The 21,854-nt window shown below is 44.6% G+C and overlaps 1 protein-coding gene across 4 annotated transcripts in view; it reads left to right on the plus strand.

Moving 5' to 3' along the window:
• The window catches only part of SHTN1 (shootin 1), a 69,409-nt gene that overhangs the window by 5,075 nt on the left and 42,480 nt on the right, over window positions 1-21,854 (plus strand). For all 4 annotated transcript variants that reach the window (XM_066601379.1, XM_066601381.1, XM_066601380.1 and 1 more), the window contains exons 2-3: window positions 4,613-4,665; window positions 7,531-7,591. In XM_066601379.1, coding sequence (XP_066457476.1) covers window positions 4,613-4,665; window positions 7,531-7,591 — 114 coding nt within the window. The remainder of the gene's footprint in view (window positions 1-4,612; window positions 4,666-7,530; window positions 7,592-21,854) is intronic.

Raw genomic sequence — 21,854 nt, forward strand, 5'->3', positions numbered from 1 at the left:
GCGCTGCTCCCCTATATAACCCCTGCAGAATCTGCTGCTCCCCTATATAACCCCCTCAGAATGCGCTGCTCCCCTATATAAACCCCCACAGAATGCGCTGCTCCCCTATATAACCCCTCCACACTGTATATACTGCTGCCCTATATAACCCCTCCACACTATATACTGTTGCCCTATATATGTTTTCCACACAGTATGTACTGCTGACCTATGTATACCCTACTCACATATAATGCTGCTCTATATACACCCTCCATACTATAATTCCCCCCACAGTGTACACCGCTGTCCTATATAATCCCCCAACGGGGTACGCCGCTGTCCTATATAATCCCCCAACAGTGTATACCGCTCCCCACTATATTCCCCCATAGTGTAACCTCTCCCCACTATATTCCCCCATAGTGTACACCTCTAACCTGTATAATCCCCCACAGAGTATGCTGCTCCTCTATATAATCCCACACAGAATATGCCACTCCCCTATATAATACCCCACAGAGTACGCTGCTCACCTATATAACCCCCCACAGAACGCGCTGCTGCCCTATATAACCCCCCACAGAATGCGCTGCTGCCCTATATAACCCCCCACAGAATGCGCTGCTGCCCTATATAACCCCCCACAGAATGCGCTGCTCCCCTATATAACGCCTCCACACTGTATATACTGCTGCCCTATATATGTTTTCCACACAGTATATACTGCTGACCTATGTATACCCTCCATACTATAATTCCCCCCACAGTGTACACCGCTGTCCTATATAATCCCCCAATGGTGTACGCCGCTGTCCTATATAATCCCCCAACAGTGTATACCGCTCCCTACCATATTCCCCCATAGTGTAACCTCTCCCTACTATATTCCCCATAGTGTACACCTCTAACCTGTATAATCCCCCACAGAGTACGCTGCTCCTCTATATAATCCCACACAGAGTATGCCACTCCCCTATATAATCCCCCCACAAAGTACGCTGCTCACCTATATAACCCCCCACAGAATGTGCTGCTGCCCTATATAACCCCCCACAGAATGTGCTGCTGCCCTATATAACCCCCCACAGAATGTGCTGCTGCCCTATATAACCCCCCACAGAATGTGCTGCTGCCCTATATAACCCCCCACAGAATGTGCTGCTGCCCTATATAACCCCCCACAGAATGTGCTGCTGCCCTATATAACCCCCCACAGAATGCACTGCTGCCCTATATAACCCCCCACAGAATGTGCTGCTGCCCTATATAACCCCCCACAGAATGCACTGCTGCCCTATATAACCCCCCCACAGAATGCGCTGCTGCCCTATATACCCCCCACAGAATGCGCTGCTGCCCTATATAACCCTCCACATAATGCGCTGCTCCCCTATATAACCCCCACAGAATGCGCTGCTCCCCTATATAACCCCCACAGAATGCACTGCTCCCCTATATAACCCCCACAGAATGCGCTGCTCCCCTATATAACCCCCACAGAATGCGCTGCTCCCCTGTATAACCCCCACAGAATGCGCTGCTCCCCTGTATAACCCCCACAGAATGCGCTGCTCCCCTGTATAACCCCCACAGAATGCGCTGCTCCCCTGTATAACCCCCACAGAATGCGCTGCTGCCCTATATACCCCCCACAGAATGCGCTGCTGCCCTATATAACCCTCCACATAATGCGCTGCTCCCCTATATAACCCCCACAGAATGCGCTGCTCCCCTATATAACCCCCACAGAATGCGCTGCTCCCCTATATAACCCCCACAGAATGCGCTGCTCCCCTGTATAACCCCCACAGAATGCGCTGCTCCCCTGTATAACCCCCACAGAATGCGCTGCTCCCCTGTATAACCCCCACAGAATGCGCTGCTCCCCTGTATAACCCCCACAGAATGCGCTGCTCCCCTATATAACACCCACAGAATGCGCTGCTCCCCTATATATAACACCCACAGAATGCGCTGCTCCCCCTATAAGCCTCCAGAGAATGCGCTGCTCCCCTATATAACCCCCACAGAATGCGCTGCTCCCTTATATAACCCCCACAGAATGCGCTGCTCCCCTATATAACCCCCCACAGAATGCGCTGCTCCCCTATATATACCCCAACAGAATACCCTGCTCCCCTATATAATCCTTCACAGTGTATGCTGCTCCTTTTTATCACCCCCCCCCCCCAGTGTACGCTGCTCCCTATATAAAAACCCCCACAGTGTACACTGCTGCCATATATGCAGTTGTGTCCTATTATTATGACCTCCTACTTTTGCCATCGGCAGCGCGTGGCCCCTGATGGAAGTGACATGGTGGGTGGTGCGGTGGGTATATAAGGGGTGCGATAGACCATCTGCTCACATATCACGCATTGTCAGGGATAAAAGGCGTGATTTATCAGAGTAGGATGATTATCGGGCCGAGGGTGGCGGTATTCCTCATACAGCGCAGTTTGTGATCGGTTCGCCTGCTGCTGCGGTGGAAGCGTATGGTGAGTAGATAAATGGCCCCATTGGGAATAACCAACATGGAAGCTGCGGAGCACCAAGTGCCACTGATGGGAGAGGAGAACACCGGCTATGAAGGTCCGCGAGGGCCGACCGATACGCTACAGTGGAGCCGCTCAGCATGAACCGGGGGGCTACCAGACGTGTCTAACACAACAGATCAGCGGACCCTACTGCGTATGGGGCTCCGAAGCCGACGGATGGTCACTGCGCCGATCAGAAGAAAAGGCTTCAATCTGCACATCAGAATCGGACCGCCACTGATTGGTGGAGGGTTGTCTTCTCCGATGGGTCACGTTTTCTGCTTCGTCGGATGATCGGACGTTGGCTGTCAGACAAGAAACAAACACCCTGCGACCATTGCTGGAAGACCACAAGCCGGTGGCGGCAGCGTTATGCGAGTTTCTCGTGGCGTTCTCTCGCCGCTCATCCATGTTTTAGGCGCTGTGATCCAATAGGGTTATGGATCCAACCTTGCAGATCACCTACACCCATACATGCTGATTGTCTTCCCGGGGCAGATGGGATCTTCCAGCAGGACAATGTGACATGTCAGTGGCTAGAAATGTCCAACGATGGAAGACCAAGACCTCCAAGTACTTACCCCGCTCACTAATTCCCCAGACTTCGACCCAGTTGACTATCTGTAGGACCTCGATTGTTGTTTTTGCTCTATTGACCCTGTGGATGCAGATACTGGAGACCACCTACCTTCCCCCTACTGAGCCCCCCGGCCCGTCTAGCTGCTGTCCGTGTTGATATTAGCTGGTGGTCTTAATAGCAGGACTCGGCTCTGTGTGTCCCCCACAGTGTACTGCTCCCCTATATCCTCCCACAGTCTATACTGCTCCCTATATAACTTCCCGCAGTGTGTCCGGCTCCCATATATCTTCCAGTATACGCTGCTCCCATATATCTTCCAGTATACGCTGCTCCCATATCGCCGCCCTACAGTGTCTGTATTTGTATGTCCTGCAAACATTCTATGCTGCACATGTTTTTTTTAAGGATGTTTACCCCCTTTCAGCTGTTAAGTCATCAGTAAATGATCAGCAGGGTCTCCGACCCGGGACGTCACCAGTCAGCTGGGGCAGTATATGGACACTATGGATAATGGATGTCCCCATATGGCTGGACAGTGGTTATGTCAGGTAGAGGACTGGGATTGGGTCACCTACAGGGGTACGATGGGATTTAAGGGGATTATACTGTGTGCGGGGGGGGGGGGGCAGGAATTAGGAGAATCGTAGTGCAGTGAGAGGATTGGGATTAGGGGATCAAACTGGGAAAGTATGGGGATTGGGGGATTGTACTGCTGAGAGAGGATTAGGGGATCATCATGTGGGAAGGGGATGGGGATTTGGAGGATAGTTGTGCCTTGAGAGCATTGGACTAGGGGGGAACGTCGTGCTGGGAGAGGACAGGGACGAAAATTAGGAGGATTAGCGTGCCGGGACAGGGAAGGCGATTAGGAAGATCGTCATGTGGGGATAGAACAGGGATTATGAGGGTCATCAAGACAGGAGAGAATGGGGGCTGGGACTATTGTGGTGCGGGGAGGGCACGGGGGCTAGGACTATTGTGGTGCGGGGAAGGCACGGGGGCTAGGACTATTGTGGCGCAGGAAGGGGACGGCGGCTCGCACGATTGCGGCACGGGGACGGGGGCTAGGACTATTGTTATGGGGGCTCTGAACTCCTCGTCTCTGTCCTTGTAGTAATGTTTCTGCCTTGCTGCTGTGATATTCTTAGTGCTATAGAGTATTGCGCGGGGGCCACATCCGGCCCCCACGCTCCGCACTTTTCTCCGGTGTTTGTTGTCCCGTCTCCCCGGGGATTCAGAGCGTCATGAGAGCCGGAGGTCTAGTCTGCGGATGATGAGGGGAGGCGAGCCTGGTGGGAATCCAGGACCATGGACAGCAGCAGTAGTGACCAGTGGGGGATGTGTGCAGTGCCCCTCACCACCATCTGCAGGGAATACAGGCTGGTGCTCCCTGTTATCAGCTGTGTCTGGCTGGGGGGAGACTGACCACTAGATAAAACTCTGGGGGCGCTCTGCTCCTGTTTTGCAGAACTAATTGTGGTTCATTGTGTAAATTCTCTTTCTTTTCTTTCAGCCATTGAGAAATATGAAGAGCTTAAAACCGAAAACGAGAAAACAAAAGATGAGGTGAGCAGAGTGACGGGGCAGAGCGACAGCATCGGGGCCAGCAGGGGGGGCAGAGCGACAGCATCGGGGCCAGCAGGGGGGGCAGAGCGACGGTGTCGGGGCTGGCGGGGGGGGCAGAGCGACGGTGTCGGGGCAGGCGGGGGGGACAGAGCGACGGCGTCGGGGCTGGCGGGCGGGGGCAGAGCGACGGTGTTGGGGCTGGCCGGGGGGGAGGCAGAGCGACGGCGTCGGGGCCGGCGGAGGGGGGAGGCAGAGCAACGGCGTCGGGGCGGGGGGGGGGGGGCAGAGCGTCGGGGCTGGCGGGTGGGGGCAGAGCGACGGCATCGGGGCCGGCGGGGTGGTGGGGGCAGAGCGACGGCGTCGGGACCGGCGGGGTGGTGGGGGCAGAGCGACGGCGGCGGGGTGGTGGGGGCAGAGCGACGGCGTCGGGGCCGGCGGGGGGGGGGGGGGGGGCAGAGCGACGGCGACAGGGCTGGCGGGAGGGCAGAGCGACGGCGTCGGCGGGGGGGGCAGAGCGACGGCGTCGGCGGGGGGGGGGGGGCAGAGCGTCGGCGGGGGGGCAGAGCGACGGCGTCGGGCGGGGGCAGTGCGACGGCGCCGGGGGGGGGCAGAGCGTCGGGGCTGGCGGGGGGGCAGAGCGATGGCTTCGGCGGGGGGGCAAAGCGACGGCGTCGGGGCTGGCGGGCGGGGGCAGAGCGACGGTGTCGGGGCTGGCCGGGGGGGGGGGGGGGAGGCAGAGCGACGGCGTCGGGGCCTGCGGGGGGGGGGGGCAGAGCGACGGCGTCGGGGCCTGCGGGGGGGGGGGGGGCAGAGCGACGGCGTCGGGGCCGGCGGGGGGGGGGGGCAGAGCGACGGCGTCGGGGCCTGCGGGGGGGGGGGCAGAGCGACGGCGTCGGGGCCGGCGGGGGGGGGGGCAGAGCGACGGCGTCGGGGCCGGCGGGGGGGGGGGGGGGCAGAGCGACGGCGGCGGGGGGGGGGGGGCGCAGAGCGACGGCGTGGGGCCGGCGGGGGGGGAGGGGGCAGAGCGACGGCGTCGGGGCCGGCGGGGGGGGGGGGGGGCAGAGCGACGGCGGGGGGGGGGGGGGGGCAGAGCGACGGCGGGGGGGGGGGCGCAGAGCGACGGCGTGGGGCCGGCGGGGGGGGAGGGGGCAGAGCGACGGCGTCGGGGCCGGCGGGGGGGAGGGGGCAGAGCGACGGCGGGGGGGGGGAAGCGCGGCGGGGGGGAGCGCGACGACGTCGGGGCGGCGGGGGGGGGAAGCGCGACGGCGTCGGGGCGGCGGGGGGGGGGGGAACGTGTCGGGGTCGGCGGGGGGGGGAAAGCGCGACGGCGTCGGGGTCTCGGCGGGGGGGGGGGAAGCGCGACGGTGTTGGGGCCGGCAGGGGGGGGGGGGAAGCGCGAAAGCGGCGGGGGGGGGGGGCAGAGCGGCAGCGGGGGGGCAGAGCGGCGGCCTCGGGACCGGTGGGAGGGGCAGAGCGGTGCTGGGGGGGGGGGCAGAGCGACGGCGTCGGGACCGGTGGGAGGGGCAGAGCGGTGCTGGGGGCGGGGGGGGGGGTCATAGCGACGGCCGAGCGCATAACGAGGTTGTGAACATTTATCATCCATCCATGATTACTTTCCGATAACTGAAGGTCCCACTGCTGAGACCCCCGCAATCACTCATGCGTTCCTCCTGCACTTCTGCGGTGTGGATGGAGCGCTGGTCATGTGACTATAATCTCGAGCTGGTTGCAATCTCTTTTATGTGGAGTGTAGAGCTGCTGGCAGACGCTTATCCTAAAGCACACACTGTACAGACACCGCCCCGAGTAACAGCACTACTAGTGCACAACAATGGCTGAGAGATCCAGCCCTGTGTACACAAAAGTTGCACAAGCTGACACCTAGGTAAGGAGGGGACTGGGAGCAGGTCGACACCTGGGGATGGTGGAGGGGACCTAGGGCAGGCCGACAGCTAGGTAAGGAAGGGACCGGGAGCAAGCCGACGCCTAGGGGCGGTGGAGGGGGCCGGGGGCACGCTGACACCCGGGGGGAGGGGGCGGGGCACCCTGAAGCCCGGGGGTGGGGGTGGAGGGGGCCGGGGGCACGCTGATGCCCGGGGGGTGATGGAGGGGGCAGGCCGACGCCCGGGGGGGCGGGCAGGCCGACGCCCGGGGGGGCGACCCCTGGAAACGGGGCGAGGGGCAGACCGACCCCTGGGAATGGGACAGGAGGCAGGCTGACATGTGAGTGCGGAGGAGCAGGCTGAGGATGGGATGGAGGGGTCGAGTGGTAGACTGACATTTGGGGATGGTTAGGGCGAGGGCCAAGATGACACCTGGAGGGGAGAGGACGGGCGGGAGCTGACATCTGAGGATGGTGGGGGGCAGACCGGTGAAGGGGAAAGGCAAGTAACTGGTGTGAAAGAGAGGAGACGGTGCCAGATTGATACTTGGGGGTGGGGACAGGACAGGGATAAGTAGGCAGCTGGGGAAAGGTGGTGGGACAGGGGGGCAGTTGGGAGGAGAGGACAGATCATGGAGTCAGTTGGTGGGGAAAGGACTGATATTTGGGTGGGAAGGTGACAGACTATTATGATCGAGTGGCACGATAGTGAGAGGCTGACAGCAGAGAGGGCGGTAGTATTAAGAGGCTGATGGGACCGACAGGTGAGCAGCTGGGAGAGAGCGGTGAGAACAGGGGCTTGGATTGCCACCTGGGGGGTTGACAAGCTGTCTATATATTCCCTACATGGAGGGAAGGGGATATATAGACAGTTGGGTGACTGGTCAGGGGTGGGCGGATTCTGGCAGTATGGGAGCAGGTTTGTTCATGTTGGAGCGTCTTCTGCCACCATTTTAATTTATTTTCTGTTTGTCTTCTGATAGTTTGACAAGGTTAAACAGGAACGAGATGAGGCCATCAGGAAGCTGGAGGAGTTCAGTAAAAGTAAGTGACACCCCCCCCTTTTCAAACTACTAACGACCACTTGACCGTGAGTATGTTTGTGTGTGAGTGCTTCTCATGCTCCTTCCCCTGGTAACGTCATCACTCCTCCTCCCTCCTGGTGACGTCATCACAGGTCCTACAGTTAGATAAAACACAGAGCCTGACCGACAGAAGAACACAGCAGTTAGGGCTCCTGAAAGGGGAGAACAAAAATAACAAAATGAGATTACAACTAAGCCGTTATCATCTCAGACACATCTCAGCGGTCCTGACAGAAGACACCGACCTACTGCCACCACAGAGATCCGGTGGGCTGAAGGACCTGTGTTGACATTACTGCTGTGGGAGGAGCCATTGTGCAGTTTGGTAGAAAGAACTGCATGCTGAATAAGCCGACAGCAGCCACCAGGACCTGTGATGACATCATTGTCATGTGATCACGTGTGGGTGGAGTCAGAGTTCACATGACCAGAGACTGATCATTATATCCAAGAGTCTGCTGAGCTGGTGATGTCCGGAAATCGGCATGGATGTACCACAGCTGTGTGTATGTGATGTATGTGAATAAGGATGCATGTAGCAGAGCTGTGTGTGAGATGTAGTAGAGCTGTGTGTGAGATATGTGGGGATCATAATGGATGTAGCATAGCTGTGTGTGTAATGTGCTGTGTGTGATGTGTGGGGATCAGGATGGATGTAGTAGAGCTGTGTGTGAGATGTGTGGGGATTATAATAGATGTAGCAGAGCTGTGTCTCTTGTGGTACTGCTCCACTCAGGATACTAGAGAGGCGCCGCTGATCTCGCCTCTATTGACACGTATTGCGTAGACACCTCCTATATGGGACAAGTACGGTGCCGCCTGTCTCCGTTTACCGGCGACACATCGCTCCTTTAATCGCATTACACCTTACTGATAACGAATGCTCCGCGCCCCTTTGTTCGGGGTGTTCTGCGGCTCGTGGGCATTCATCGAGTGGTAATTAGTAATGTAGTTTATGACGGCGAATTGTCTGCCGGCCGCTCGTTGTCGGCTCAGTGCAGTCACATTGTGCCCGGTGACAATGGCGAGCGGCGGACGCTTCTCCGGCACTATGGGAATCATGTCTTCCTCTCCACCTGGCACATTGTGCGGCTGTAATAATCCTCGTGGCGAGTACCTGAGGCGGTGACGACGTTCGCAGAGTCTCTTCATCCTTTTGTCAGCGGCGCGTCTTGTTTTCGAGGTTTCTTGTCCTCGTGGCTCCGATACGCGGGGGGCGGGGTTGGGGGGGGGGGGGGTTAAGGAAATATTAGTCCCTATTTGCAGAATGTAAAAGGCTATTATCCGGATAAAGAGGCGCGAGGCCTTTGTGTGTGTGAATGAACCGCGCCGGGTCGCAGCTTCTGTTTGTCTGTGGATAGCGGCGCACTTTGTACGCCGAGCAGCTGCATTTTTTAAAGCTATTGGTTGATTTTTGTAGCTTTCGGAAAATTGCTTCTTTTCACTGCCACAGGACCGGAGGAGGGGGCTTACGGGGGGCCGGGGGGGCTTTCAGCAGACAATCATTTCCTTTCAATCGCTGGCGGCTCGGCTGATGAAAACATGGCCATTTTGTTCTAATGACGAAACGACAGAGGCATCTGCAGTGCTCATCAACCCGCCGATCCGCTTTAATTCAGTGGTCTGTCAGCGGCGCTGATACCATTATGCCGCTCGTCCCCGCACTCATAATGACTCCTTTGAGAAATGCAGTCGAAACGATCTTGACGAGTGAAAGGAACTCTCAATTACGGCTGCCACTTCCCGACGTGTCAGATTGTGTCTCCGATTTTCACTTCCATTGCTGTTTATTTACAATGTCTACTAGTAATTACACTTAACGTGTTATTTATGGAGGGGATGGAGGGGGACACGGCCGCCACGGCGGGGGGAGGACGTCTCGCTCAGTGGGTGCTATCTGACCGCCCGTGACGGCGGATGCTGCGATAATGTTCATCGCGTTCGTATTGCTCTCGCCGGCTTATAATTATTTGCCCCTCAGAGGTGACACTTCTTGTAATAACAGGGTTGATTCGCGGTTTTTCTCCCTTGGCGTAACCGCTAATTAGTTAAGTGGTTTTTGCTTGGCCCTGCGCTCTGTAGATTAGTATTTGCCAAGCAAAGGGGGGCGAAATAAAGTGTCAAGGTTACCGCTCTGCGCGCTATTTTTCTCACAGCCATCTGCATTTCAATGACCGGGGACGTAACCGTTTCTCACGATGATGGAGCGGAAATGTCTGCGGCTATTGTTGACCGGAGGTGTCGCGGGACGGAGGGTGGCGGCTAATAGGCTTAAATGGATGGTAGTTCAGGCAGATCGCTCTGCGCGGGTCACTCCGTAGGTTGGCCGTACTCATAGCGGAGGCAGCGTTCAGCGGACGACTTGTAGATACGGACACTCGGCAGCGGCAGGATAAGCGTCAGCACGCACCTCAGAGGCGGCATTATTATATAGGATCAAGCACTCCTCCAGCTGTCCCCGGTGTTTGGCGTCAGTTCCTCAGGGTCGGCCATATTGCTTGTGACAGAAAGTTAGTCGTAAGGACGTGTAAGGCCTTGTGGAGGCGCCACACAGAGGATCGCGGATCTTCAGGGTTTAGACTTCTTTGTTTCTATTAAAGAAAGCCTTTCGTTTACTTTCCTGTATGAAACGACTTGCTGTATTACTTATCTATGATCTGATGGCGGCGCTATACGGGGCAAAACATCACATCCTGTCTATATGGAAGGAGGATTCATTCGCTGCGCCATCAGCCTGTACATTTATGAGCAGTGCAGACAGGGAAAGAGGCTGGAGAATATAACAATATAACTACTATAATACTGCCCCCTATGTACAGGAATATAACTACTATAATACTGCCCCCTATGTACAGGAATATAACTACTATAATACTGCCCCCTACGTACAAGAACATAACTACTATAATACTGCCCCCTATGTACAAGAATATAACTACTATAATACTGCCTCTATGTACAAGAATATAACTACTATAATACTGCCCCCTATGTACAAGAATATAACTACTATAATACTGCCTCCTATGTACAAGAATATAACTACTATAATACTGCCCCCTATGTACAAGAATATAACTACTATAATACTGCCCCCTATGTACAAGAATATAACTACTATAATACTGCCCCCTATGTACAAGACTATAACTACTATAATACTGCCCCCTATGTACAATATAACTACTATAATACTGCTCCCTATGTACAAGAGTATAACTACTATAATACTGCCCCCTATGTACAAGAATATAACTACTATAATACTGCTCCCTATGTACAAGAGTATAACTACTATAATACTGCCCCCTATGTACAAGAGTATAACTACTATAATACTGCCTCCTATGTACAAGAATATAACTACTATAATACTGCCCCCTATGTACAAGAATATAACTACTATAATACTGCCCCCTATGTACAAGAATATAACTACTATAATATTGCCCCCGTGTACAAGAATATAACTACTATAATACTGCCTCCTATGTACAAGAATATAACTACTATAATATTGCCCCCGTGTACAAGAGTATAACTACTATAATACTGCTCCTATGTACAAGAGTATAACTAGTATAATACTGCCATCTATGTACAAGAATATAACTACTATAATACTGCCCCCTATGTACAAGAATATAACTACTATAATACTGCCCCCTATGTACAAGAATATAACTACTATAATACTGCTCCCTATGTACAAGAATATAACTACTATAATACTGCTCCCTATGTACAAGAGTATAACTACTATAATACTGCCCCCTATGTACAAGAGTATAACTACTATAATACTGCCTCCTATGTACAAGAATATAACTACTATAATACTGCCCCCTATGTACAAGAATATAACTACTATAATACTGCCCCCTATGTACAAGAATATAACTACTATAATATTGCCCCCGTGTACAAGAATATAACTACTATAATACTGCCTCCTATGTACAAGAATATAACTACTATAATATTGCCCCCGTGTACAAGAGTATAACTACTATAATACTGCTCCTATGTACAAGAGTATAACTAGTATAATACTGCCATCTATGTACAAGAATATAACTACTATAATACTGCCCCCTATGTACAAGAATATAACTACTATAATACTGCCCCCTATGTACAAGAATATAACTACTATAATACTGCTCCCTATGTACAAGAGTATAACTACTATAATACTGCCCCCTATGTACAAGAATATAACAACTATAATACTGCTCCCTATGTACAAGAATATAACTACTATAATACTGCCCCCTATGTACAAGATTATAGCTACTATAATACTGCCCCTAGGTACAAGAGTATAACTACTATAATACTGCCCCCTATGTACAAGAGTATAACTACTATAATACTGCTCCCTATGTACAAGAATATAACTACTATAATACTGCCCCCTATGTACAAGAATATAACTACTATAATACTGCCCCCTATGTACAAGAATATAACTACTATAATACTGCCCCCTATGTACAAGAATATAACTACTATAATACTGCCCCCTATGTACAAGAATACAACTACTATAATACTGCCCCCTATGTACAAGAATACAACTACTATAATACTGCCCCCTATGTACAAGAATATAACTACTATAATACTGCCCCCTATGTACAAGAATATAACTAGTATAATACTGCCCCCTGTGTACAAGAATATAACTACTATAATACTGCCCCCTGTGTACAAGAATATAACTACTATAATACTGCTCCTATGTACAAGCATATAACTACTATAATACTGCCTCCTATGTACAAGAATATAACTATTATAATACTGCTCCCTATGTACAAGAATATAACTACTATAATACTGCTCCCTATATACAAGAATATAACTACTATAATACTGCCCCCTATGTACAAGAATATAACTACTATAATACTGCCCCCTATGTACAAGAATATAACTACTATAATACTGCCCCCTATGTACAAGAATACAACTACTATAATACTGCCCCCTATGTACAAGAATACAACTACTATAATACTGCCCCCTATGTACAAGAATATAACTACTATAATACTGCCCCCTATGTACAAGAATATAACTACTATAATACTGCCCCCTATGTACAAGAATATAACTACTGTAATACTGCCCCCTATGTACAAGAATATAACTACTATAATACTGCCCCCTATATACAAGAATATAACTACTATAATACTGCTCCTATGTACAAGAATATAACTACTATAATACTGCCCCCTATGTATAAGAATATAACTACTATAATACTGCCCCCTATGTACAAGAATATAACTACTATAATACTGCCCCCTATGTACAGGAATATAACTACTATAATACTGCCTCCTATGTACAAGAATATAATCCTGCCCTCTATGTACAAGAATATAACTACTATAATACTGCCCCCTATATACAAGAATATAACTACTATAATACTGCCCCCTATATACAAGAATATAACTACTATAATACTGCCCCCTATGTACAAGAATATAACTACTATAATACTGCCCCCTATGTACAAGAATACAACTACTATAATAGTGCCCCCTATGTACAAGAATATAACTACTATAATACTGCCCCCTTTGTACAGGAATATAACTACTATAATACTGCCCCCTTTGTACAGGAATATAACTACTATAATACTGCCCCCTATGTACAAGAATATAACTACTATAATACTGCCCCCTATGTACAAGAATACAACTACTATAATAGTGCCCCCTATGTACAAGAATATAACTACTATAATACTGCCCCCTATGTAAAGGAATATAACTGCTATAATACTGCCCCCTATGTACAAGAATATAACTACTATAATACTGCCCCCTATGTACAAGAATATAACTACTATAATACTGCCCCCTATGTACAAGAATATAACTACTATAATACTGCCCCCTATATTCAAGAATATAACTACTATAATACTGCCCCCTATGTACAAGAATATAACTACTATAATACTGCTCCCTATATACAAGAATATAACTACTATAATACTGCCCCCTATATACAAGAATATAACTACTATAATACTGCCCCCTATGTACAGGAATATAACTACTATAATACTGCCCCCTGTGTACAGGAATATAACTACTATAATACTGCCCCCTGTGTACAGGAATATAACTACTATAATACTGCTCCCCTATGTACAAGAATATAACTACTATAATACTGCTCCCCTATGTACAAGAATATAACTACTATAATACTGCTCCTATGTACAGGAATATAACTACTATAATACTGCTCCATATGTACAAGAGTATAACTACTATAATACTGCCCCCTATGTACAAGAATATAACTACTATAATACTGCCCCCTATGTACAAGAATATAACTACTATAATACTGCCTCCTATGTACAAGAATATAACTACTACAATACTGCCTCCTATGTACAAGAATATAACTACTATAATACTGCTCCTATGTACAAGAATATAACTACTATAATACTGCTCCTATGTACAGGAATTTAACTACTATAATACTGCCCCCTATGTACAAGAATATAACTACTATAATACTGCCCCCTATGTACAAGAGTATAACTACTATGATACTTCCCCCTATGTACAAGAATATAACTACTATAATACTGCCCCCTATGTACAAGAATATAACTACTATAATACTGCCCCCTATGTACAAGAATATAACTACTATAATACTGCCCCCTATGTACAAGAATATAACTACTATAATACTGCCCCCTATGTACAAGGATATAACTACTATAATACTGCCCCCTATGTACAAGGATATAACTACTATAATACTGCCCCCTATGTACAAGAATATAACTACTATAATACTGCCCCCTATGTACAAGAATATAACTACTATAATACTGCCCCCTATGTACAAGAATATAGCTACTATAATAGTGCCCCCTATGTACAAGAATATAGCTACTATAATAGTGCCCCCTATGTACAAGAATATAACTACTATAATACTGCTCCTATGTACAAGAATATAACTACTATAATACTGCCCCCTATGTACAAGAATATAACTACTATAATACTGCCTCTTATGTACAGGAATATAACTACTATAATACTGCCTCCTATGTACAAGAATATAACTGCTATAATACAGCCCCCTATGCACAAGAATATATCTACTATAATACTGCCCTCTATGTACAAGAATATAACTACTATAATACTGCCTCCTATGTACAAGAATATAAGTATTATAATACTGCCCCCTATGTATAAGAATAGAACTACTATAATAGTGCCCCCTATGTACAAGAATATAACTACTATAATACTGCCCCCTATGTACAAGAATATAACTACTATAATACTGCCCCCTATGTACAAGAATATACTATAATACTGCCTCTTATGTACAAGAATATAACTACTATAATACTGCTCCTATGTACAAGAATATAACTACTATAATACTGCTCCTATGTACAAGTATATAACTACTATAATACTGCTCCTATGTACAAGAATATAACTACTATAATACTGCTCCTATGTACAAGAATATAACTACTATAATACTGCCCCCTATGTACAAGAATATAACTACTCTAATACTGCCCCCTATGTACAAGAATATAACTACTCTAATACTGCCCCCTATGTACAAGAATATAACTACTCTAATACTGCCCCATATGTACAAGAATATAAATACTATAATACTGCCCCCTATGTACAAGAATATAAATACTATAATACTGCCCCCTATGTACAAGAATATAACTACTATAATACTGCCCCCTATGTACAAGAATATAACTACTATAATACTGCCCCCTATGTACAAGAATATAACTACTATAATACTGCCCCCTATGTACAAGGATATAACTACTATAATACTGCCCCCTATGTACAAGAATATAACTACTATAATACTGCCCCCTATGTACAAGAATATAACTACTATAATACTGCCCCCTATGTACAAGAATATAACTACTGTAATACTGCCCCCTATGTACAAGAATATAACTACTATAATACTGCCTCCTATGTACAAGAATATAACTACTATAATACTGCCTCCTATGAACAAGAATATAACTACTATAATACTGCCTCCTATGTACAAGAATATAACTACTATAATACTGCCCCCTATGTACAAGAATATAAATACTATAATACTGCCCCCTATATACAAGAATATAAATACTATAATACTGCCCCCTATGTACAAGAATATAACTACTATAATACTGCCCCCTATGTACAAGAATATAACTACTATAATACCGCCCCTATGTACAAGAATATAACTACTATAATACCGCCCTCTATGTACAGGAATATAACTACTATAATACTGCCTCCTATGTACAGAAATATAACTACTATAATACTGCCCCCTATGTACAAGAATATAACTACTATGATACTTCCCCCTATGTACAAGAATATAACTACTATAATACTGCCCCCTATGTACAGGAATATAACTACTATAATACTGCCTCCTATGTACAAGACTATAACTACTATAATACTGCCCCCTATGTACAAGAATATAACTACTATAATACTGCTCCTATATACAAGAATATAACTACTATAATACTGCCCCTATGTACAAGAATATAACTACTATAATACCGCCCTCTATGTACAGGAATATAACTACTATAATACTGCCTCCTATGTACAGAAATATAACTACTATAATGCTGCCCCCCTATGTACAAGAATATAACTACTATAATGCTGCCCCCTATGTACAAGAATATAACTGCTATAATGCTGGTCTTATGTACAAGAATATAACTACTATAATGCTGCCCCCTATGTACAAGAATATAAATACTATAATACTGCCCCCCTATGTACAAGAATATAACTACTATAATACTGCCCCCTATGTACAAGAATATAACTACTATAATACTGCCCCCTATGTACAAGAATATAACTACTATAATACTGCCCCCTATGTACAAGAATATAACTACTATAATACTGCCCCCTATGTACAAGAATATAACTACTATAATACTGCCCCCTATGTACAAGAATATAAATACTATAATACTGCCCCCTATGTACAAGAATATAACTACTATAATACTGCCCCCTATGTACAAGAATATAACTACTCTAATACTGCCCCCTATGTACAAGAATATAACTACTATAATACTGCCTTCTATGTACAAGAATATAACTACTATAATACTGCCTCCTATTTACAGGAATATAACTACTATAATACTGCCCCCTATGTACAAGAATATAACTACTATAATACTGCCCCCTATGTACAAGAATATAACTACTATAATACTGCCCCCTATGTACAAGAATATAACTACTATAATACTGCCCCCTATATTCAAGAATATAACTACTCTTATACTGCTCTTATGTACAAGAATATAACTACTATAATACTGCTCCCTATGTACAAGAATATAACTACTGTAATACTGCCCCCTATGTACAAGAATATAACTACTATAATACTGCCCCCTATGTACAAGAATATAAATACTATAATACTGCCCCCTATGTACAAGAATATAACTACTATAATACTGCCCCCTATGTACAAGAATATAACTACTATAATACTGCCTTCTATGTACAAGAATATAACTACTATAATACTGCCTCCTATGTACAAGAATATAACTACTATAATACTGCCTCCTATTTACAGGAATATAACTACTATAATACTGCCCCCTATGTACAAGAATATAACTACTATAATACTGCCCCCTATGTACAAGAATATAACTACTATAATACTGCCCCCTATGTACAAGAATATAACTACTATAATACTGCCCCCTATATTCAAGAATATAACTACTCTTATACTGCTCTTATGTACAAGAATATAACTACTATAATACTGCTCCCTATGTACAAGAATATAACTACTGTAATACTGCCCCCTATGTACAAGAATATAACTACTATAATACTGCCCCCTATGTACAAGAATATAAATACTATAATACTGCCCCCTATGTACAAGAATATAACTACTATAATACTGCCCCCTATGTACAAGAATATAACTACTCTAATACTGCCCCCTATGTACAAGAATATAACTACTATAAGGGCGAGCACCCACTGGCGTTTGCGTTTTCCGCGGGGAAAAAACGCGGCGTTTTCCGCGGCGTTTTCACGGCTTTTCCATTAATTTCCATGGAGAAAAATAAGGACACATATGCAACTGACAGTTCCTATGTTAAAAACGCAAACGCAACACAAAAAAACGCCAGTGGACAGGAACACATGTTATCTCTATGCCTGTGCAGGAAAAACGCAAAACGCAGGTAAAAAAACGCCAGTGGGTGCTCGCCCTAATACTGCCTTCTATGTACAAGAATATAACTACTATAATACTGCCTCCTATATACAAGAATATAATTAATATAATACTGCCCCCTATGTACAAGAATATAACTACTATAATACTGCTCCTATATACAAGAATATAACTACTATAATACTGCCCCCTATGTACAAGAATATAACTACTATAATACTGCCTCCTATATACAAGAATATAACTACTCTAATGCTGCTCTTAAGTACAAGAATATAACTACTATAATACTGCCCCCTATGTTCAAGAATACAACTACTATAACAGTGCTCCTATGTACAAGAATATAACTACTATAATACTGCCCCCTATGTACAAGAATATAACTACTATAATACTGCTCCATATGTACAAGAATATAACTACTATAATACTGCCCCCTATGTACAAGAATATAACTACTATAATACTGCTCCCTATGTACAAGAATATAACTACTATAATACTGCTCCCTATGTACAATAATATAACTACTCTAATACTGCCCCCTATGTACAAGAATATAACTACTCTAATACTGCCCCCTATGTACAAGAATATAACTACTATAATACTGCCCCCTATGTACAAGAATATAACTACTATAATACTGCCCCCTATGTACAAGAATATAACTACTATAATACTGCCTCTTTGTACAAGAATATAATCACTATAATACTGCCTCCTATGTACAAGAATATAACTACTATAGTACTGCCTCCTATGTACAAGAATATAACTACTATAATACTGCCCCCTATGTACAAGAATATAACTACTATAATACTGCCTCCTATGTACAAGAATATAACTACTATAATACTGCCCCCTATGTACAAGAATATAACTACTATAATACTGCCTCCTATGTACAAGAATATAACTACCATAATACTGCCTCCTATGTACAAGAATATAACTACTATAATACTGCCTCCTATGTACAAGAATATAGCTACTATAATACTGCCCCCTATGTAGAAGAATATAACTACTATAATGCTGCTCCTATGTACAAGAATATAACTACTATAATACTGCCCCCTATGTACAAGAATATAACTACTATAATACTGCCTCTATGTACAAGAATATAATTACTATAATACTGCCTCCTATGTACAAGAATATAACTACTATAATACTGCCCCCTATGTACAAGAATATAACTACTATAATACTGCCTCCTATGTACAAGAATATAACTACTATAATACTGCCCCCTATGTACAAGAATATAACTACTATAATGCTGCTCCTATGTACAAGAATATAACTACTATAATACTGCCCCCTATGTACAAGAATATAACTACTATAATACTGCCTCTATGTACAAGAATATAATTACTATAATGCTGCCTCCATGTACAAGAATATAATTACTATAATACTGCCCCCTATGTACAAGAATATAACTACTATAATACTGCTCCTATGTACAAGAATATAACTACTATAATACTGCCTCCTATGTACAAGAATATAACTACTATAATACTGCCCCCTATGTACAAGAATATAACTACTATAATACTGCCTCCTATGTACAAGAATATAACTACTCTAATACTGCCCCCTATGTACAAGAATATTACTACTATAATAGTGCTCCTATGTACAAGAATATAACTACTATAATACTGCCCCCTATGTACAAGAATATAATTACTATAATACTGCCCCCTATGTACAAGAATATAACTACTATAATACTGCTCCTATGTACAAGAATATAACTACTATAATACTGCCTCCTATGTACAAGAATATAACTACTATAATACTGCCCCCTATGTACAAGAATATAACTACTATAATACTGCCCCCTATGTACAAGAATATAACTACTATAATACTGCCTCTTTGTACAAGAATATAATCACTATAATACTGCCTCCTATGTACAAGAATATAACTACTATAATACTGCCCCCTATGTACAAGAATATAACTACTATAATACTGCCTCCTATGTACAAGAATATAACTACTATAATACTGCCCCCTATGTACAAGAATATAACTACTATAATACTTCCTCCTATGTACAAGAATATAACTACTATAATACTGCCTCCTATGTACAAGAATATAACTACTATAATACTGCCTCCTATGTACAAGAATATAGCTACTATAATACTGCCCCCTATGTAGAAGAATATAACTACTATAATGCTGCTCCTATGTACAAGAATATAACTACTATAATACTGCCCCCTATGTACAAGAATATAACTACTATAATACTGCCTCTATGTACAAGAATATAATTACTATAATACTGCCTCCTATGTACAAGAATATAACTACTATAATACTGCCCCCTATGTACAAGAATATAACTACTATAATACTGCCTCCTATGTACAAGAATATAACTACTATAATACTGCCCCCTATGTACAAGAATATAACTACTATAATGCTGCTCCTATGTACAAGAATATAACTACTATAATACTGCCCCCTATGTACAAGAATATAACTACTATAATACTGCCTCTATGTACAAGAATATAATTACTATAATGCTGCCTCCATGTACAAGAATATAATTACTATAATACTGCCCCCTATGTACAAGAATATAACTACTATAATACTGCTCCTATGTACAAGAATATAACTACTATAATACTGCCTCCTATGTACAAGAATATAACTACTATAATACTGCCCCCTATGTACAAGAATATAACTACTATAATACTGCCTCCTATGTACAAGAATATAACTACTCTAATACTGCCCCCTATGTACAAGAATATTACTACTATAATAGTGCTCCTATGTACAAGAATATAACTACTATAATACTGCCCCCTATGTACAAGAATATAATTACTATAATACTGCCCCCTATGTACAAGAATATAACTACTATAATACTGCTCCTATGTACAAGAATATAACTACTATAATACTGCCTCCTATGTACAAGAATATAACTACTCTAATACTGCCCCCTATGTACAAGAATATTACTACTATAATAGTGCTCCTATGTACAAGAATATAACTACTATAATACTGCCCCCTATGTACAAGAATATAACTTCTATAATAGTGCTCCTATGTACAAGAATATACCTACTATAATACTGCCCCCTATGTACAAGAATAGAACTACTATAATACTGCCCCCTATGTACAAGAATAGAACTACTATAATACTGCCTCCTATGTACAAGAATATAACTACTATAATACTGCCTCCTATGTACAAGAATATAACTGCTATAATACTGCCTCCTATGTACAAGAATATAACTACTATAATACTGCCCCCTATGTACAAGAATATTACTACTATAATACTGCCTCCTATGAACAAGAATATAACTACTATAATACTGCCTCCTATTTACAGGAATATAACTACTATAATACCGCCTCCTATGAACAAGAATATAACTACTATAATACTGCCTCCTATTTACAGGAATATAACTACTATAATACTGCCTCCTATGTACAAGAATATAACTACTATAATACTGCCCCCTATGTACAAGAATATTACTACTATAATACTGCCTCCTATGAACAAGAATATAACGACTATAATACTGCCTCCTATTTACAGGAATATAACTACTATAATACTGCCTCCTATGAACAAGAATATAACTACTATAATACTGCCTCCTATGTACAAGAATATAACTATTATAATACTGCCCCCTATGTACAAGAATATAACTACTATAATACTGCCCCCTATGTACAAGAATATAACTACTCTTATACTGCTCTCTATGTACAAGAATATAACTACTATAATACTGCCCCCTATGTACAAGAATATAATTACTATAATACTGCCTCCTATGTACAAGAATATAACTACTATA

This window comes from Eleutherodactylus coqui, chromosome 4 (genome assembly GCF_035609145.1).
Source record: "Eleutherodactylus coqui strain aEleCoq1 chromosome 4, aEleCoq1.hap1, whole genome shotgun sequence".
NCBI classification, from domain to species: Eukaryota; Metazoa; Chordata; class Amphibia; order Anura; family Eleutherodactylidae; genus Eleutherodactylus; species Eleutherodactylus coqui.